The 22,863-nt window shown below is 38.4% G+C and overlaps 1 protein-coding gene across 3 annotated transcripts in view; it reads left to right on the top strand.

The window, feature by feature from the left end:
* The window catches only part of elp4 (elongator acetyltransferase complex subunit 4), a 98,826-nt gene that overhangs the window by 24,597 nt on the left and 51,366 nt on the right, over window positions 1-22,863 (top strand). For all 3 annotated transcript variants that reach the window (XM_088334662.1, XM_088334663.1, XM_088334664.1), the window contains exons 8-9: window positions 2,270-2,378; window positions 6,458-6,564. In XM_088334662.1, the coding sequence (XP_088190788.1) occupies window positions 2,270-2,378; window positions 6,458-6,564 (216 nt within the window). The remainder of the gene's footprint in view (window positions 1-2,269; window positions 2,379-6,457; window positions 6,565-22,863) is intronic.

The raw sequence follows: 22,863 nt of genomic DNA, 5'->3' as shown, positions 1-22,863 counted from the left end.
TGACCAAGGAAAAACTTCAGCGTGAGGGATATAAGAGGCCTTGAGAAGGGGCCACACTCCATGATGACCTAAAATCTACATTTTTGGGGGGATGAAATGATTGACTTTCTACTGATTTTATTTATGTTGACTAACTAAAAACGTTAAGTACAATTTCTATTTCAAATTAACGATACTGTACATAGGTACATACGTTTTCATCTATATCAGAATCTTCATATGATTTCCCTTTGAATAAAAATGGCTAAGTGTTAACTGTTAACTTATCGACATATACCTACATTTATTCCCAATAAAATTCCATAATAAGAGCTTGCTGCTGTTCCATTCATTCAAATTCCTCCGCCATAGCCAAGTGGGCCGGCTTTGGGTATATAACTCCTGGAGTGAAAAAGGGCCCACTCCGGCCGTGGTCCCATCTATTTTTAATTTCCAAATGACACACTATTCTATGCATCAAAGTAAATGCTATTTATCGTTTCTTGAATCACAATGCTTGTTTTTATCCCTTGCTCCAAACCTAAGACTTATTTATTTTATTGCACATAATTATATATTTTCCCCAAGGGTGAAATAATTGCTTAAAGAGGCAATATATACATTTTAGCATATAACTAATGTACAAGGCTAATTATGATAGTCTGTAATGAGAAATTTAAGTACTGTAAAATATGTAATGCAGTTAAAAAATATGATCCAAATTGAGTACTTTAATTTGGGAACTTTTTTTGTAACACAAATACATTCCTGTAGCTTCCTAAAAAAGAGTTACATGTACTATGCTATTGTCTCTTTATTCTTTATTCTTAGTATTTCAGTAAATAATGTATACACTTTTTAAACTAATTATTTTAAGACTGTCCTCAAATATTGTTATAGAGCTTTTATTCTTACTTTCTGTATTGCAATTAGAAAAACAAAAACGTCATACAGCCTGGATTTATTACGTCATTATCAAGTCAACTGTTTCATTTTGCTCATTATGGTGAGAAATCAACGATCCAATTTCCAAATATTAGAATACAAGCAAACAAGGCTTGCAATATTTCACTTGATTTTCTAATGGATCCAAAATGTATGACATTTTTGGTTTTTAATTGCATTACAGATAATAAAGAACTTCATTTTTTAATGTTCTAATTTCCCGAGACAGTCCTTTACATTTTGCTCACATTTTGCAGATAAGCCATAAACATATCGGTCTATGAGTCAATCCACTTACTGTACAAAAGTTTTCGAAGTGATAGAATTGTGTGAAGCACAATACAAACAAATATAGTTTCAAAAAATTGGCGTGGGAAATTCTTTCATAATAGAAACACTCATTGCCTTACATCCTTTTCTGTCAGTTCATTTTGTATTAAATTTTGGCAACTTGTTACTATGGTGTGCTCTAATGCTCTGGTTTTCGTTTGCATTAGACAATACATTGCCATTTGGTGGTCAAATATTACACACTGAGGCTTTAAGTACCAATTTTGGCTACTCTCGCCTTGGTTTTGGCCTTGTAAAGTTTAACTTAATTTTGGAAAATTTGGCATTGCTGAATTTACGGGAGCTTTTAATTGCATGCGTGCAAGTGACCTCAGATACCCCGTAAGTGCTGGAAGCCTCGGCTGGTGGGATGTGCATTCTTTAAAAGTAGGACAAAAATGAAAAGGCTGAAGAAAGAGTGGGGAAAAGACATGACGGCATGAAAACTGCATTAGGCTGTGGCAGCCAACACACAGAGAAGGATTTGAATCATTCAGGAGGCAAAGGGATTAATAATGCAGGACTCCCCTCTCTCCCGCCATCCCAATGTCCCTCTGTCTCCCTTCCTCCACTCCTGCTATTCTCTGCCTCCACCCTTTTTGTGTCCCTGATGTTTGCATTACTTCCTACCTACTCTATTTACCACTGATTGTTTCTCTGACTCACCTCTCATAAATCACTGACCCAACCAGTAGGGGGAGCGCTCCTCTGCTCCTCTCATCGAGCTTACTTCTACTTACCCTCTGATTTCTGCTGGCACAAGCAGGATTGGGATTACATACAGAAGTGAGGTCAATCTGAAGTATTACTTGTTGACATTTTTTGTGTTTCCATGGTTGACTGTTTTAGCGACCTTGCTTCCTCTGTATAATTCTCAGTCTTACATCGCTCTCACCTGAGCACAGGAGCCGGAGTGACCTCGCCACAGGAATGATGACCTTATTTAATTTTGACACTGGTGGCCTGTCAGGAGGCTGTTAATTACCCTTCCACTTTTCCTCTCGCCCTCCTCCAGAACCGATCTCTAATGGGCAGCATAACCAGGCTATGTGACAATGTCATCGCCTTAGAGTCATTCAAAGGCTCTGAGAGGGAGACCAGCCCACTTTACAAAGATTACCATGGTAAGAACACACACTCCCTCTTATCGTTCTATCTTATATCTCTATTCTATCACATACACGTGCACAAAACAGTGCATTAAGGCTCTGGCCCGGGCTGTGGATAGAGGCAGGGCAGCCCCCTTGCAGCCCAGGCTGTCAGCACGCGTTAGTGTGCTGCTGCTCAATCAGACGTGCTCCTCAGTAGACAGGCCGGGGGGGATTCAGCTGCCACGCTGTACTACCCCTCCACTCCCCCCTCCCCCTTCATCCCTGCCTCCCTTCCATCCCTCCAGCAGACCTTCTCTCTCTCCTCTCGCCTCTCTCCCCCTCACCATCCCCAGTCCCATACCCCTGAGGCTCTGGAGCAGAGCAGTCCAACACTGGGGAATCGATATTCTCACCATCACTCTCTTTTCCTCTCTGCCTCTATCTCCCCATTCCTCACTCAATGTCTCCATGGCCAGCATGCCCTGCTAATAAATGGGGGCAAGTCTTCCTTGCCTCCAGTAGGGGAGAACGACGTCGGTAATGGACGGCCGAGAGACGGCAGAGGTGGGGGGGGGGGGTCAGGAGTTTGCAATGGGATAGAACTCCCCATCACTTTTGTGCGGATGTTTCAGCATCTCCTTTCTGTGCACATCTTTTCTTTTCTATCACTTCATCACACTCTCCATGCATAAAGGTCAAAATAAGCGGCCGTGGTATTTTTACCCGTGCCTATCTTGCGCTTTTGCTATTTTACCACCTATTCCTTTTTTTTCTGTAGTTAAACAGTCCCAATTGAGTAACAAGAAGTAAAAACAATAAATAGCAGATGACGTGAGTTTTTATTGTGCATCATTTCAGCACAATTTTTTTTCACTCTGCTTCTTCAGATAAGCACCTGATAGTTTAAAAACACAACATCACCATAATAATCAGACCAAGTAATTCCATTTGTGTTTGATCAACGCATACAATTGTGTAAACGTGCGTTCACGGGCGCAGACTCATCTGGTAAGAGCGCGAGATGGCTGCAAGTGTGTGCGCGAGTTTGCGGCAGCAGTTCAGGGCTGCTCAAAGCATGCTGGGAAGCCTGTCACCGCAAATCAAGCAAAGGGAATTCACCCAAGTGCACAGAAGAGAGTTCACCATCCCCCCACTTTCTCTGTTTGTGTTTCTTTCTCCATTACTCCCTCGAACCCTCGACTTCTCTCCCACGCTCATTTACACCAACTTACTTGTAAATTCCTTTTCCAGTTGAGTCAAAATATAACTTTTTCCATCAAAGAATTGATGAATGACAAGGGCAACTTCATCTGACCACGTGGTGTATTTTGGTGCCACAGACCTTACTTACTTTTCTTAAGTTGATTAAGAAAATCAAGACAATACAAATTGTCTGATACGGCATATGACGGATACATATGCTATTTGTTCTCTACAGTAAAGTAGAAAATATTAAAATATACAAAGTTCTCTTGGTCATATCCCTCAAGAGGGAGTGACCGACAGCAAGACAAACACATACAATAACAAAGAAAATAAAAGGGAAAAAAAAGCAAAAAACACACACAAAATTTTTTGGACCATGGCCAACCCCATTGCCCAAACACCCAAACAAGCACCTAAGTTGGTCATTCTTTTGTCCCTCCAGATAAAATTGGACACCAGAAAGCGGCCATGTCACTCGGGTCAGGGTGACACAACACACTCTTTTGTTCATCAGCCGATATCTTTCACTGGTTTACCCCTGCCGCATCATCCTTAAGAACGCGTCCACAATCCCACTATCCTTTCACAACACCTCTCAACTCCTTCCTATCACCAACAAGAGTTCTAGCTTCCATTATATTTAGACCTCTTTCCCGCAGTGCACTCATAACACCATCCATCCACATCAATTGCAGCCTTCCTCTTGGTCTCCTTCCATTTACTTCTGCTCTGTAAATCCTCTTCAACCTTCGCTCCTCATCCATCCTCTCCATGTGTCCAAACCAACCGAGTACTCTCTTATCAACACGCTTGCTCAGTTCCACGACTACTCCAGTTCTGTCTCTCACAATTTCATTTCTCAATCTATCCAATTTTGTCACTCCTAACATACTCCTCAAACACTTCATCTCAAAAACATTCAATTTCCTTCTTAAATCTGCATTCAGGCTCCAAGTCTCTGCACCATACAACACAGTCGGCACAATCACACTTTCATACAGTCCCCTCTTAACATCCATACTCATACTCTTGTTGCTCATCACTCTCCTCAGAGCACCCAAAACCTTGCTTCCTTGATTCACTCTGCAATACCTCGCACTCCATTCCACCAACTGCAGCCACATCACAACCCAAGTACCTAAAGCTTTCGCCTTCTTCCAGCACCTGTCCATGCAAGCTTATTTCTAACGCCATGCCCACTCCATCACGTGAACACTTCGTCACCTTACTCTTCCCAACATTGAAACATAACTTACGCCTATCACATACTCTTCCAAACTCCGTTACCAACCTTCTCAATGTTTCCTCAGAATCAGCCACAAGCGCTGTGTCATCTGCAAACAACAACTGACCTGCCACACTGTTTCACTGTTGTCCATCATCTCTACACCTCTGCCAAATACTCTTGCATTCACCTCTCACTACGCCATCCATGTACACATTAAACAGCCATGGTGACATCACACACCCCTGTCTCACACTAGTCAACACAGGGAACCACTCACTTGTCTCACTCCCTACTCTTACACATGCTCTGCTGTTCATATAAAAACTCTTCAATGCTTCCAACAACTTTCCACCCACTCCATTCATTACCATCACTTGCCACAACGCCTCTCTATTTCTTACTTTTTGCAAAGTCTTAAATCAAGAAATTAGATAAGTGCCACCTTCCATACCAGATTTGTGTCTTTTATAAAAATCTGATTCTAAATATTATTGTTTGTTTTTTAGTGGACACATTCATCTGAAATATAGTTTAAGATCATTTCGCTCATTTTCAGGATTATTATTTTATGTATGTGTTTAATGACATATTTAAACAACATTCCATCCTTATTTTAAAGGGACATTGTGTAAAAGTTGGCCACTAAATGTCAGTACATTGCGTAAGGCCACCGAAAACGAATGCCTTACTACAAAGCCAAAGCACAAGGAAGAAACTACGGAGACTTAAAGTGACCAAACCGCACAATTTTCTTCTCATTATTTTTGCTCAGCCTTTCACAACGTTTTCGGTTTAGAGGGGCGGGTACCCAACGCAGCAAGATGGCGGATGAGCCTCATGTTATGTCAAATGAGTACAGATTTCTCGAACTACGAGTGATAAAAAATTTGAAGGATTATATGGGTTCATTTATTTTTGATTATTATTTTTAATGAATTAAGGTAGCTGTGTTTTTACCAATAGGAGGCACAATGTCCCTTAAAGGAATAATTGTTTTACATTAAAAAAAAATATATATACACAAAAATGATTTGGAAAAAATGTAAATGTAAAGAAGACAATACTTAAAATTAGGATGGATATAAATAAATAAATAATATAAATAAATATACAAATAAATACAATCAATCAAATAGTAAACATTATTTGCCAGTATATTTTTGACTTATTTTTGTTTCCAACTAACATTACGAGGTGTTTTTCTTATTTTAATTAGAAAATGTTTTGTCACACGCATTTTACATTTCTTAGTGTGTGTTTGGTGTTCCGTAAGCATTTTATTTTCTTAATTTTATTTCTTCTGCTTTGGAGACAACCTACATTTACACGTTCTGCTCCTGTTACACGGACTAATGCTTCCAAAATAAATTACTTACAAAATGTATGAATTAGTAGTCAACAGGTGGATTATTTAAAATGATATAAAAGTGAAAACATGTTTGTCCTTGAACGGGGGAAACAGGCTCTTTTGAGCACATCTGCACTGTAAATTCAGATTAAAGTACAAACTTCAATCAAGGATGTTAGTTGACCATTTTAGTATTGATAATGCTGATAATTAGAATTATGAAATACAAAAGAAAACACAAACTTCCAACTGACTTCAGAGGTTACAGATCATCTAAACTTTTTTGTCTTTCAACACAAATGCGACTAATTATTGTTAATTCACTTACAGGGCTGCTACATGTAAGGCAGGTGCCTTACCTCAACTGTCTTGCAAGTCAACTGCCTGACCACAAGGACTTAGCATTTAAACTCAAGAGGAAACAGTTCAGCATTGAGGTATGTCATCAAAACAACTTGTGCACTTCTTGCTTGCCAATGGCAAGTCTTACTTTTTAATTTTACTTTTTTCTTTATATGTAAAATTAAAATATAAAATGAAAAAAAACAGTTTAAAAAAGTTTGGTCTGCAATCATGTTGTGTCACCCTGTTTGCATTTTTTTGTTAATAATAAGAGAAAAATATATACACCATAATTCTCCCCACAACATTTTGATCATTTAAATCCTGCTATTTCATTTTTTTTCCCAAAGCTGTTGTTTTTTTTCCCATCAAGGTTATTTTACACATCTTTTTGTCCTTATCGAAGACTGTTTTTTAGAAAAAAAGACTGTTGTGATTATTCTTTTTATTTTCTGTCATGCAAATAACTCATCCAGTGCCATATCACATAAAACGTGTCAGAATCCTTGTCCCTGAGTGGCAAAACGTAAAAAAATATATATATTTTTTTTAATTAAAAAAAAAACAAACAAAAATACGCGGTTTGGTGCGGGTAAGTATCAAGCCTCTGGGAGTCATTTCAGTATGAAAAATGACAATTAGTTGGCAGGTGTAGCTTTCAAATCTTTGTCCACACATTGAGGAAGCCCACACTTCCTTGTCTTTCTTCCTGTATACAGTGATTTAGGGGTGAAGGCGGCCTCGTATGGCTAGTATAGGTGTAGTAAGGCAGTGTGGTCAGAGAAAATATGGATACTTACTGACAGTTAATGCTTCAAGGTTTTTTCTCTCTAAAAAGATTACTAAGTCTCTTTGTCATCGTCTGGGCAGAGAGGGATGAAGTTTTGTGCACGTCCGCTGGCATGCGATCGCCATGGTGACCTAAATCATGTGATCACGTCATCTGAAACATGAGGCGCTAAAAAGTTCTTGCAAAGGTCTTGCATCATTAATGCATAAGTTCAGTATTCTTGCAATTAAATGTTATTTTGCAAGCAAAGCACCCTTGACTTTACAGAAAGCATTGTTAAGATATTGGAGGAAAAAAGCACCAAAGTGAAGGTTCTACTTGGAATGCATCCTTTCACAAAAAGCCGTTTTCCTCTGAAGTTTTCTTGGAAACGAGTGTTTTCAAGAAACTTAGCAATGTTAAACTGTTGTTAATTAAACATTTGTAAAAGCTAGAAACACACTTTTTTCTAATGAAAGATAAAGGTTGAACCTTTCTTTTGATATGTCCTATGGCTACGGCTACAGAAATAAAGTATTTGTAGGTCTTTAAAAATGAGCCAAAATGTTAAAAATTGACTGGCACTGGCTCCTCTCATTTGAAAGAAACATCTAGCGTTGAAAATATCATACATTCTGGATTTATTACAAAACAACTAAAATATTGCAAACCTTTTGTTATTTTAACCATTTTGATTATGACTCGCCATAAAGTCTTTTTTTTCATGATATTGTAATATTTTGAGATGAGATATTTGAGCTTTTGCCGTAATCAGAAATAAATAACTTTATCCCAATATTCTAATTTTCTGAGACAGTCCTGTATATTGCTAAGGACCCCGCGCTGTCACTATTGTATTGTATTCCTCCCTTTACTTTATGCAATGTGTATTGTTAAACACACTTTCGCAATGCACATGTTGGCCACAGCTCACGGACTGAGTTTCACAAGCAGATTGAAGGGTGTTGTAAGGCAATTAACTAGGTCCCACCCCTTAAAAACACACATTTGCAAGACACTGCATTAAATATTGTCTGTAGAAGGAGACCAAGGGGAAGGCTGCGATTGACGTGGATGGATGGTGTTATAAGTGCACTGCAGGAAAGAGGTCTAAATCTAGTAGAAGCTAGCGCTCTTGTTGGCGATAGGAATGAGTGGAGAGGTGTTGTGGATGGATGAATGGATGGATGGATGGATGGATAGATTTGGCTGTTATCATTTTATTCATATTAAGAAAGCTATATTCAAAGGTACTCTTCAGAAACTGAATCTAACTGCTGACCAGTATTTGGTCTCCTATTGGTGTCAAAAATAAAAGTGAATTTATTGATAGCACACAGTTGTAACCAGCCACCGCTCAAGGTGACTTCGAAAGAGTGTGAAAAATTGTTATGGATTTCATTTCATACTGCACAATGACATCATTTGAAATGAGGTTAAACCAAATAACAAATTGTTCAATAATTTATTAAACAACAATTTGTAAGTGCCCCTCACATTTTAGAGCCTATTTACTAAGTTCGTAAATAATCCTAAAGCAAATATTAAATATTAGGGTATGTGAAAGCCACAAAGATATTGTGTAATAAGCAATTTCCTGACCAACATTGAATACAAATGTTCAATCATTCATCCATCCATCCATCCATTATCTACGCCGCTTATCCTCAGTAGGGTTGCAGGGGTGCTGGAGCCCATCCCAGCCATCTTCAGGCTGTGGGGAGGGGACACCCTGAATTGGTTGCCAGCCAGTTGCAGGACACACTGAGACGGACAAGTCACTCGCTCATTCACACCAAGGGACAATTTGGACCGGCCAATTGACCTGACATGGATGCTTTCTTTGGAGTGTGGAAGAAAACCGGAGTGCCCGGAAGAAACCCACGCAAGCGGGGAGAACATTCAAACTCCACAAAGGAGGGTTCTATCTCATGACCTCAGAACTGTTCCGCATATGCGCTAACCACTGAGCTGCTGTGCTGCCTGTTCAATCTTTTATTTTTTATTTTTCCTTTTTTTTGTCCGGGTGGTGGGGTCATTCACTTTCACCTAAACCTACAAATATTGTCATACTCATTCATTTTTCATTTTTAGACATGAAATAGATACATGATAATTATTTTCTAACTTTGTATGGGTATTTTATAGGGCTGCAACTAATAACTATTTTAAAAGTCTATTGAAATTATTTGTCGAATAATTAGATAATTCGTACATTTTTTCTTGAATTATGTATGAATTTACTTTGATTATGTGGCAAATGATAAATAAACATGAGAAAATGGGTAGAATAAACAAATAGAAAATATTTATTTTATTGAATATACTGCAAATTTGCACAAAATGTTAATAAAAACCAGCACAGCGCTCGATCAGTAAACACATACATCCATAAATAAACCTATGTCCATTTTTTAGGGACAGGCAGATAAATAAATTGAAATCAAGTAGACAATTGTTATCTTTGTAAACCAAGAACAGGATCATTGGCAGTAGAACTGTAAATAAAGTTTGAAGCAAAATAACCTATCAATTTTCAACAGTTTGAAATGAAACAGTTTTAACACCTGACGTTTGACATTTTTAACGTCTTAACAACTGACATTTGTTCTTCAGACTGCATGCATTTAATTTCAGATATAGTTTTCAGACACAGTCTGGTATAATGTTCAAACTCCCTTTTATAGTGATATATATGCGTATACAATGTACAATGCATGTCATCAAAACCGTATTGGCTTGAATGTTATTTGATTGCAAGTCAGACTCTGTTTTGTTGAACTGTCCGACGTGTTATCTCTTAATTTATTTTTGCATCACCGAGGTTCTGCCATGATATGCAAGGCATGCTTTGCAAACTTTGCAAGCAGTCTCTTCATGCGCCATTATCAGGTTAAAATGCTCACAAACTTAAAAAGTTTTGTGTATGTGTTTCTGTATGTTACCGCTTGAGACTTTTGCACTCTCAACTTAGATCATAATCTACTGTTGGAAAAACGTGACAATCAAATTCATTGTTGACTGTTTCCATCATCGATTTTTATCAATGACGTCGACTAATCGTTGCAGCCCTGGTTTGTTATATATTAATTTGTTATGTAGCTTTTCAATTCTTCATTAACCTAAATGTAAATGAGCAATTGGTGTCACATTTCTTGACATGGTTTACTTACATATCCAGTGTCACTATCACATATAAACCTCCATTCCTCATTTTTCTGAGCCGTTTATCCTTACTAGAGTCGCAGGGGAGCCAATCTCAGCTGTTTTCGGGCAGTGAGCATGGGATACAGCAAATTGGTTGCCAGCCAGTCGCAGGGCAATACAGCAAATTGGTTGCCAGCCAGTCGCAGGGCACACAGAGCAAAATAACCATTCACTCACTCATTCATACCTAGGGACAATTTGGACATGCCAATAAACCTGAGATGCATTTTTTTGAAACGTGGGAAGAAACTGGAGTGCCCGGGGGAAATCCACGCAGGTACGGGGAGAACATGCAAATTGCGCATCGGGAGGCCGGCAGCTGGAATTGAACCCGAGACATCAGAACTGACAGACGTACTAACCTTTCATCTACCGTGCCACCCTAACATACTTTTTTCTGTTTTACATTTGGGATACATATGTCTATTTTGTAGCTTTTCTGGGGCAATAACATATACTGTAGCAGATCGAGTGGAAGATTATATGCCCATTCATACTTTCATTCTTTGGATTCTCTTGCTCTCATGTCTTTCATCTCTCAATTTTTCCACAATCACATAACTCTACTTATCCGTCCCTGAATTACTTTGAAGGCCTATTATGCAGCCCTTCTCTTGGCTCAAACCTATGATTGGTCGTCATTACATTATCATTACCGTAAATTCCGGACTATAGAGCGCACCCACCACATTTTAAGAGGAAAACCGATTTTGTACATACACAAGCCGCACCTGTATATAAGCCGCATGCGCCCACATTTAAACATGTAACACAAACATAAAATTAACCCAAACCCGACTTCAAGTCCCGCGATTGAAACTAAATGTCTTTCATCAAAGTCCACAGTCCAAAAATCACAGCCGGCAAAATGAACGGAAAATGATACTTGTACTTAAGGTTTGATGCAGACTTGCAGAGTCCATGTCTCGTTGAAAGTAATCCAAGGAAAACTGTGTATTTCCAAATGTAAGGGTGGGAAAAATATATCAGATGAACACATTTACTCACGCAACTCCTTTTTCTTTAACCAACTTTTTACCTGTTCTTCATTCCTTGTCTGCCCCTCACCTTTAGCGGTCCCCACTTAAACTCGGCACCCCGCGTTTGTTCCGCCCCTCATTTTTCGTTCACCCGTGCAAAGCAGATCAGATCAAGTGTCTAAAATAAATACAAATAAATACATTACAAAAATATACAGTTGCAAATACATATTATACATGGGTTACACATATTTACAAAGAAAGACGGTACACCAAGAGAGTTTTCAAAGCTTTAATAATAATAATATAGCTTTGACAGGGCAGTTAATGTTAGCAACACTCGAGCGCCGCTAGCGGCTGTTAGAAAAATTACATAAATTGGCCGCATCACTGAATAAGCCGCAGGGTTGAAAGTTAGAAAAAAAAAAGCTACTTATAGTCCGGAATTTACAGTACTTTATCACTCTCTGGTCCCTGGTAATTTTGTGAGGCCTTTTGTTTTAAGCAGGGGGTGAGATGGAGAAGAGAACCCCCCCTACCCCGTGCACGCCCATACACACACGGCCACACCATATAAATATTCCATATATTACAGTAAATCGCCTCCCATTTTCTGCCAGCATTTATTAATTCAGATGTTTTTCCAACAATGGAAATATTCCTTTCCAGATTGAAGAAAAACCATGAAAGTCAACGAAAAAGCGGTTATCCTCAATTGGTCTTTTGATTTGTGCTCTATAATAGCCGAGACGGAAAGTCCAAAAGCATGGATGTTTAGTTAATTGTTTTGATTGGTTTTATACTGAACAATATACTATGTTGCCTAAATGCTAAACTCCATGGTATCCCTTGTTTACGCAATTTATACCAAACCGTACATTTTAATGCTGATTGCTTTAGATATTGTACAACAGGGATCGCCAACCTTTTTGAAGTTGAGTTATTTGTTTGTTACTAGTTAGTGTGAATGGGATACCAGTTCAATATGCATTTCTAAAATACAAATAGTTGCACTAGTTCTTAGAAAATATGTATAATGCTGTAAAATCAACAGGGTGGCACAAAAGGTACAGGCACTGCTCTCACATCACATTCTACTGTAAATTGATGTTGACTTCATTACTATTTTGTTAGTCAGACAGACATAACAGCTCAGATGTTCGGCAGCTTTGGATATTTTATAATTATATGTATTTTCCATTCGTCAAATGGGATCCTACGATTATAGTAGGGGTAAGCTTTTTCCAAAGTTATTTTGGGTCCCAGCTCATACTAAAGAGTGACTTGACCAGAAAGTTTTTTTTTTTCCTGATGATGTACTTTCTACTGAACCATAGTTTACTCTGGAATGACATATAGCAGTAATACCTCGTAAAATTCACAATCAAGGTTCTGCGTGTAGTAAGGCAATGCTGGTCGTGCATGTCTTAATTGTATATTTGTTAGTGAATTATTATGCCATTCATTGCCCATTCTCTGTGTAGTATATAGGTGTTTTTGTTTTCACCTTTATTTGTTCTTTGGCAAATTATATTTTATTATTTCAGTGTACTGAGTGGAGGGTTTTCCCCAGTGCTTTATAAGTCACCTTTTATTAGCTCACCAGGCTCTGAGTACTACTTTCATACCAAGGTCCAAACTCTCTTCTTAGTTACTATGTCACTGCTTTTTCACTCCAAAAATAGAAAAGTTATAAGACATATAGAGAGTGACAAATAGAATTCAGAAAATGGAGTTCAGAGTCTAATGACCACCCCCAATTCTTGTTAGCCAATTTTTGCCCAGGTCAAAAACCATTCCCTGTCTGTCCCATCTCTGACCACTGGGCACAGCAAGTTTTATCGGGTAAACCTTCAAGTCTTACGATACTGCCATGCATATCTTGAAAGATAATTAAACATTCTTTGCAATGGCTGCTAATTTTGTAAACTCCTTCAAAATAGCAGAAATACAATTGCATAGATTTGACAAGGAAAGGAAATGGATTTTGACTCTCACTTTACTTCCGCCGCCTAATAAGGTTATATATAAGTGTGATTTTACACCCCTGGCTATTTGGTAGCTTTTGTAATATGTTAGACTTGTTTGTTTTATGCTTCGTTGGGCTGTTGATTGACAAGTAGATTGCAATTGGATTCTTAGCCCTGTGTCTGATGTGTGACAGCCCGCAGCATCCCTGCTAATCACCTCATTTACTCAAGCTACAAGACTTATGTGCTCTCAGCTACAAAATGCTACAATGCAGCTTCTTGACATTAAAATAAATGTTTTGATTTATACATTTTTGGGAATCCCACCTTAGATTTATTTGTGAGGAGATCTTAAAAAAATCACTGCGTTCATTAGATGGTGTTAGCGCCTCACCAGTTACCCGTCACCTCAGCTGGTCCAAGAGTCAAGCTAATTTCAGAACTGCATTTTGACTCACACGTCCATCACGCAAGACCTTGAGAACGCGGAAATTAATTGTGTTTTCCGGCTCTGTTTTGCTCAAAATGATTCATGCCTTTACTAAAGAGTTGAATTAGTTTTATTTGTCAATTGAACACGTTTTTAATGCACCCTTTCACAAAACGTGAGCTCACAAGGTTCTGTTGGTTGTGTGATAAGGTTACCATGGTAGCCGCTGATGTGTCAGCGAGTTCAAACTCCGGTTGATGTGCAATTATTAGCCATAATGCCTGAAGACAGAATTAACCCATGGCCCTGTCTGAGCAGGTAAAGGAGTGCTAGGTGTTTAAAGGAGATTAACGCATTCTCATACACGCATACCCAGACAGTTCTTCACTCCATCCCCTATTGGATCTTGACATTTATACGGTGGTCTCAGTCACACACTGATTGAGAAACGTACGAGGAAAGTGAACGTGACTGACACGTTTTTGAGTGTGAATACTGTCAGTATGAGAAGCTGCTGTTGTTTCTGTCACTGGTTTCACAACTCGAGATGCTTTAAGGATGAAACTGTATTGTGGTATGTAGCTACATTAGCTTTTACCTTTGTTTGACCCTTTAAACTGACAGGCAACTTGCCTGTTGGGTACTGGGGTGATAGAGGCTGGTTGCGAGGTCAAATGCAGTGTAAGATGGGGATTTGTGTCAAATTAGTCATCTGTTTCAGGCTACATTTAAGGTGTCTGTTTCACTGACAAGCTTCATCTCTTGTAGTGTGAGGTTTTGTCGAGGGGATTTTGCATGTGTCGTCTGTTGACTTTAAGTGTGTGATTTATTTATTTTATATTTAACAAATTGCAGCTTCCTCACTTAAATCGTGTCATCCTTTATGACAGAAGTGAACTTGAGAAATCTAAATCGGCACTCGACTGATGTTAGTGTAAAACAAGTGGTGTTTTAAATTTGTCGAACCAAAAACAATTAACTTTGAAATTTGACATGAAATGACACGGAAATGGTGCCCTTACGACCCTAGTGGTTAAGGGATTCAACCAACCAACCAACCTATATATATATATATATATATATATATATATATATATATATATAAAGACATATTCAAAGCCGGGCAGCACGGCGACACAGTGGTTAGCGCGTGTGCGGCGCAGTTCTGAGGTCGTGAGATCAAACCTTCCTGTCTGGAGTTTGCATGTTCTCCCTGTGCTTGCGTGGGTTTCCTCCGGGCACTCCGGTTTCCTCCCACATTCCAAAGACATGCATTTCAGGTGAATTGGCCGGTCCAAATTTGTCCCTAGGTGTGAATGAGCGAATGAGTTGTCTGTCCCTGTGTGCCCTGCGATTGGCTGGCAACCAGTTCAGGGTGTCCCCTGCCCACTGCCCGATGATTGCTGGGATGGGCTCCAGCCCCCCCGCGACCCTACTGAGGATAAGCGGTACGGCTAATGAGATGAGATGAGATGGATATTCAAAGCCAAAACAAGACAAATACAACTTACGAAAATAAGGAGTGCTGTTAGTAACTCATATAGCTCATGATACCCTAAATACATATTTTGTAATATATATATTTCTGTTGAAAAGATCATGGCAACAATTACTGTTGATCAAAATGTTTTTTTTCAAAGTCCCAATTTCACCAAGCCTTTACCACATGGCATGAGGTCTAACCCTGTTAAATAAAACACAACGTCGATTTATTCAGTAATGTCCACATCATAATACATTATGGATTCATTACATTCAAAGTCAATCCAGAAAAGTTTTACCATATAACATTTTTATGAGTTGAGGGGAACACAAGTGCAGAGATTTTGTGTTGTTTTATTAATTAATTAGCTCTAAAATGATTTTGTGTTGCTCCTTCAAGTTCACACAAATGACAGCCACATTTGTCATTTAACAATGATGACAATGTTAGGGTTCTTATTTCAATAGACTGAGCTGGAAAGATTATTATTTTGCAGTATTACAAAACAGGTCCTCAAATCAAAATGTATCCTGTAGGTTAATGTTTCCTGGCATGCCCTCAAAATGTCTTGAAGATGCTGGCTGTGCGTGCCCCCACCCCATCCCAGCCTGTGGGTGCCGAGGGAAGGGTGTTAATGGACCTATGTGAGAGTGAACGGAGCAAAGGCTTGGGGAAAATGGGAGGGAGGGCAGAGGGATAAGCATTGAGGAGCAGTTAAGTGATTCTCAGGTCAGATCTAATTAACATGAGGACTTTTCCTTAGAGGCACCAGGCCATGTTATTGAGAGGAAAATAAAAATAAATGGAAAGAAGAAATTATGGAATACAGAACAAATTAGACAGAGACTCAGTCCTCCAGGCTTGTGTTTGTGTAAATTGTGTACTCCTTGCTTATCACAGATCACCAAAAAGTCCAAAGGCCTATACAGTGGTGGGATCCCGCTCGTAACTCAAATTGCTCGTGTACCGAGCAAATTTTCTCGATATGAAGTAATTAAAAACTAATTGGATGCTCCCATCCTCTTAAAGGCATACAAGTGAACCCTAAATAGCTATAAAACACATTTCCTGATCACTTAAAAAAACATTTCGAATAGTTATTAAACATAAAAGGTACAGCAATAGGATTAGTAAAATGAAATTAACAATATAAAAAAATTGTTGATTATGAGCGCCGTAACAAATCTGTACTTGTGCTATGCAGGAAGGGAGGGGCAGTTTCAAGGAAGAGTCACAGAGATTGCATACCTGTCAACCTGTAGGGTTTTCCCGTATTTTATACGATATTTGTTTTATAATTTCACATTGTGTATGCCGCTAAACAGATTTTATAAAGGAAAAAAAAAAAATAAATATATATATATATATATATATATATATATATATATATATATATATATATATATATATGCTCGCAGGCATTAAATTGCACAATTTCATGTGATTTCATTTGTTTATACTTGTCTGTTGATATTTTCTCCTTAGTTGCACTTTAATTCAAGAATATGTAAGTGGGACACAATCATGAAGTGGAACACACTTTATTAGATATTTAAAACTTTTTTAACAAATAAAAAACGAAAAGTGGGTGTGCAAAATTACTCAGCCCCTTTACTTTCAGTGCAGCAAACTATGTCCAGAAGTTCAGTGAGGATCCCTGAATGATTCAATGTTGATCTAAATGACTAACTATGATAAATGGAATCCACCTGTGTGTAATCAAGTCCCTGTATGAAAGCACCTGCACTGTGATAGTCTCATGGGGTCTGTTTAAAGCGCAGAGAGCATCATGAAGAACGAGGAACACACCAGGCAGGTCCGATATGCTGTTGTGGAGAGGTTTAAAGCTGGATTTGGAGACAAAAATATTTCCCAAGCTTTAAACATCCCAAGGCGCACTGTGCAAGCAATATTATTGAAATGGAAGGCGTATCAAACCACTGCAAATCTACCATGATCGGGCTGTCCCCCTAAACTTTCAGCTCATACAAGGAGAAAACTGATCAGAGATGCATAATCACTCTGGATGAACTGCAGAGGTCTACAGCTAAGGTGGGAAAATCTGTCCATAGGACAACAATCAGTCGTATACTGCACAAATCTGGCCTTTATGGAAAAGTGGCTAAAAGGAAGCAATTTCTTAAAGATATCAAGAGAAAGTGTTGTTTGAGTCTGCCACAAGCCACCTGGGAGACACACCAAACATGTGAAAGAAGGTGCTCTGGTCAGACAAGACCAAAATCAAACTTTTACAACAATGCGAGACGTTATGTTAGGCGTAAAAGCAGCACAGCTCATCACCCTCAACACACCATCCCTACTGTCAAACATGGTGGTGGCAGCATCATAGTTTTGGCCTGCTTTTCTTCAGCAGGGACAGAGAAGATGGTTAAAACTGATGGGAATATGGATGGAGCCAAATACAGGACCATTCTGAAAGAAAACCTGATGGAGTCCGCAAAAGACCTGAGACTGGGACGGAGATTTGTCTTCCAAAAAGACAATGATCCAAAACATAAATAAAAAGCTACAATGGAATGGTTCATCAAAAACATATCAAGGTGTTAGAATGGCCAAGTCAAAGTCCAGACCTCAATCCAATTGAGAATGTGTGGAAGGAACTGAAAACTGCTGTTCACAAACGCTTTCCATCTAACCTTACTGAGGTCGAGCTGTTTTGCAAGGAGGAATGTGCAAAAATATCAAGCAACTTGCAGTTGTAATCGCAGCAAAAAGTGGCGCTACGAAGTATGAACTCAATTGGGCTGAATAATTTTGCACATCCACTTTTTCGTTTTTTTTATTCGTTAAAAAAGTTTAAAATATCCAATAAAGTGTGTTCCACTTCAAGATTATGTCTCACTTATTGTTGATTCTTAACAAGAAATTACAGTTTTATATTTTGATGTTTGAAGTTTGAAATGTGGCGAAAGGTCACAAATTTCAAGGGGGCCAAATCGTTTCGCAAGCCATTGTTTATATATATTATATATATATATATATATATATATATATATATATATATATATATATATATATATATATATATATATATATATATATATATATGTGTGTTGTGAAAGGATAGTGGACGCGTTCTTAAGGATGGGCTGGGCACCCGTATGATGCGGCAGGGGTAAACCAGTGAAAGCTGTCGGGCCCTGCTGTCGAACAGAAGAGTGTGTTGTGTCACCCTGACCCGAGTGACATGGACGCTTTCTTGTGTCCTGGTTCATCTGAAGGGACTAAAGCATGACCAACTTAGGTGCCGAGGTGCCTAACTTGTTTGGGTGTATGGGCAATTGGGTTGGCCATGGTCCAAAAATTTTTGTGTGTTTTTTTTTTTTGCGCGTTTTTTTCCCTTTTATTTTCTTTGTTATTGTATGTGTTTGTCTTGCTGTCGGTCCCCCCTCTTGACCAAGGTATATATATATATATATATATATATATATATATATATATATATATATATATATATATATATAAACTGGGCACCACTTAACTACCGACATGCATTGGATTTTGTGCAAATGTTTCAGTACGTCATTTTCCTCTTCCTGGAGAATCACAATCTGATAGGAAGGGACCTTTAAAATAATATTCCCAGTGAATAATTTATACTGCCTGTCCTGGTTGCCCACAAGCTTGTGCTGCATTTTGGAATGAGGTGCGCCTATGTTTTGTGCATGTGTGAGAAGGAGAGGGAGCATTGTACAAGCCAGCCAGAAGCACGCAATCGGACACCTGCGCCGAAAAATATTCACAACATACGTCCGACGTGCATCAATTATTTAAGGGAATTTTTTGTATCTATTCTGCTAACGTGCATGTGTATTTGAAAAAGCCCTGGTCTGGTGTTTATGATTCACTTAGGTGTAGCAGACTTTACTTTTGGTTATTTTTTTTGTGATAACAAAATACAATCTATTTAACGTTCAAATGACTTGTATTTCATATGAATTGAATGAATGTATCCCCAACTTTTTTGTAAAGCAAAAGTCGGAAATCAAAATATTGAAATGCATTATCACGGTGCATTTTAGAAATCCATAGATTAAAAAAAAAATAATAATAATTAATTTGCCGTTTGTAACATCCAAATATGCTGGTCCAAATTTTGCAGTTGTGATATTTTAAGTCAACACTTAGCAAGAATGTATCTGGTTATTTGTCAAATCTGCTGCCTTCTGTAATAAATCAACTCAGAGCCAAAACATTGAATATCACAAAGGGACTGCGTTAAAGCAAAACAAAAGCGGGCATATTTGCTTCCCCTGCCAGACTGTGTAAGAGTGTGGTGTGCCTCAACAAGCCCTGGAAGTGAAGCTGTTTCATCGGTGAGCAGTGAACCCTTAACATGGTCCATGCACCACTCAGCCCCCATCAGAGCCAACTGGCCACACTGGGCTCAGTCCTGATTAAAATAGCCCTACTTGTCTTCAGCTTCCATTAAAGCGAGCGCTAGGCGAGGCAAGACTGTAACTTGCGCGCCACCCAGCATTCGTGGGGTCTCGCACTACTATAGACTATTTGTAAGTGTGCAGCGGGGTCTTGCCATTAGCATAATGATAGTGACTTGGGAGTCGTATCCTCTGGTTGTAAACTAGATCCTCGTCGGTGTTTAAGCTTCGGAATCATTTTTAGTTTCTTGGCTTTACAAATGACACTATGCCTTGGGTCTTTGCCCTTTTTGTTTGGCTCTTAAGATAATATTAACTCTTGGATATGTCAAATAAGTTTACTAAACATGCAAAACAGAATTTGCAAATAGTTTAATGTTCTTCATTGATGTCTCCCAACCAGTGTTTCACTGAAGATCATTGACACTGTAAATCGGAAAATAAATCTTATCCTATTGGCAGGTAGTTTAGCTCATTATTTTTCTAGTGTGCAAACTTTTTGAACTATTTTTTTTTCATATAGTAATATTTTCCTGGTTTTTAGTGAAAAAAGAATTATTAATTTTACCTAAGAAACTGACGTTTAAGTCTTTAAATGTGCTCTCCGGAATTTGAAAATGTTTTGCTTGCCGATGCCGTCTTCTGGCTTGAATACTCATTGCAGCCACTGTAAAGCTGTTAGTGTGGCGCGTGCAAATACATGCATTTCATAAAGCGCTCATATAAACTATTTTTTAATTCCCCCCATAGCCCTTCCTGCTTCCTAATGTATTGTGATTACCAAAAAGCTCTGAAAAAATCAAGATAAAAGCAGATAGAATGGTTGAGAAAATGTAAAGGCTCCTTGAACTAAATTTGACATTTTTAACACATACTTAGAAATGCAAATACTTAACGTTCAACTTTTTAAGGCCACTCAAACGACACACCCCACCTTAGTTTTATGCTATGAATTTGTTTTCTAAGGAAATGGGAAAAACAATCCTTAACATGATTTTTTTTCAAGAAAATAAAAAATACCACTAAATGAGAGTTAAATTTCACCCCAAAAATAAAATAAAAGAATAAAATAATTCTTAAAATGAAAATAATGTGATAAGATTGATAAGGGTTATTTTTTTCAACTCTTTTTAGTAAATTTAGACCACTAATGATTAAAATTAGTCAGGTTTCCTGCTAATCAGACATATTTTTATTGGTTTCTTTGGGTGGGTGTGAGCGTGCAATGCACCGTAGTCAGAAAGTTATATAATGCTGACATTTTACAGTCATGACTGTTTTCTAATCTCAAGTACCTGTTGAAGTGCCTTAAAGTACTTCAATGGAACTACTTCCCCCATTTCAGAAGCAACACATTGTTTGTTTGTGTTTTAAAGACCACAATCAAATCACGCAGAATCCATACAACATCCTGTTGCTTATGCATGCTCACACCTTATTAAAGCCACAATGTCTGCCCAGAGGTAAATTACCAGTGGAATAGCCAATTTGATATATTTAAATTACAGTTTCTCAATTGTAAAAATAAAATTGATAACCGCCACCCTTCCAGTCAACATGAAAGTTGCCCTAATGGGCACAAAGTTTTGTAGTCACAGTGGTTCAAAGGTGGAATGTTGATCCAGAGCTGGAGCATCAAACTCAGAAAAGCTTTCTGCTTGGGTCACAAAAATAACTTTCCCACACATTCACACTCTGTGTCCTGAAAGGGGGGACGGGTCAAGAGGCGGAGTTTGCATTTGCCGTGTCGCTTTTGAATTCAATTGGTCTTTGATAACCTGGTCAAGAATTTGCGTTATACAACACAAAAATGCAATTGTCATGATTGTCAACAAAATTCCACCTCAAATGTGTCCCTTATTGTTCTTATCCCAAAATATCTACCTATACCACCCTGCTTGTTTGAGGTCTTATTTTAATACAATTCCCCTTTTCACTTATTGTATAGTGGAGTTGAAGGTGTGTGTTGACTAACATTGGACTTTTCAGTGTCTAGGATTAAATTGAATTTATTTGGATAGAAATATTGATTTGGCACCTAATTTGTTACGAAAGAACAACATGTGTCACTGCTATATTATAATCGAAGTCTTTGATGGAAATGTAGAAACAGTCAGAATCAAATGTCCCGAAAACAAGATTAAGTTTTCTTGACACTACAACTTACAGTGGTATGCAAAGGTTTTGGCGCCCATGATCATTTTCAAGATTTTCCTTCATAAATCATTGGTTGTTCGGATCAGCAATTTCAGTTAAATATATCACATAGCAGACAAACACAGGGATATCTGAGAAGTGAAATGAAGTTCATAAGATTTACAGAAATTGTGCAATGATTACTTAAACAAAAGTAGGCAGGTGCATACATTTGGGCACCCTTGTTGTTTTATTGATTTGAATACTTTTAGCACTAATTATTGGAACACAAAATTTGTTTGGTAAGCTCATTGACCCATGACCTACATACACAGTTGAAGCCAATCATGAGAAAGGGTATTTAAGGCGGCCAGTTGCAAGTTGTTCTTCTCTTTGCATCTTTTCTGAAGAGTGGCAACATGGGAGCCTCAGAACAACTGTCAAATGACCTGAAAACAAAGATTGTTCAACATCATGGTTTAGGGGAAGTATACAAAAGCTAGCTCAGAGATTTCAGCTGTCAGTTTCCTCTGTGAGGAACATAGTGAGGTGATGGGAGTCCACAGGCACAGTTCTAGTTAAGGCCCCGGAGTCGCAGGCCCAAAAAAATCTCAGAAAAGCTGTGGCGAAGGATGGTGAGAACAGTCAAACTCAACCCACAGACCAGCTCTAAAGAACTACAACATGATCTTGCTGCAGATTGTGTCACTGCGCATCGCTCAACTATTCAGCGCACTTTGCACAAGGAGATGATGTATGGGAGAGTAATGCGGCAGAAACCTTTTCTGCGCACATGCCGCAAACAGAGTCACTTGAAGTATGCTAACACACATTTGGACAAGCCAGCTTAATTTTGGAATAAGCTCCTGTGGACTGATGGAAGTAAAATTGAGGTATTTGGACATAACAAGGGGCGGTATGCATGGCGGAAGAAGAACACAGCATTACAAGATAAACACTTGATACCCACAGTAAAATTTGATGCTGGGGGGCTGTGTGGCCAATGCAGGTACTGGCAA

This window comes from Urocampus carinirostris, chromosome 4 (assembly GCF_059441175.1).
Source record: "Urocampus carinirostris isolate Australia breed hairy pipefish chromosome 4, RoL_Ucar_1.0, whole genome shotgun sequence".
NCBI lineage: Eukaryota > Metazoa > Chordata > Actinopteri > Syngnathiformes > Syngnathidae > Urocampus > Urocampus carinirostris.
Note: the sequence above shows the minus strand (reverse complement) of the source record. Positions and strands in the feature narration are given on the sequence as shown.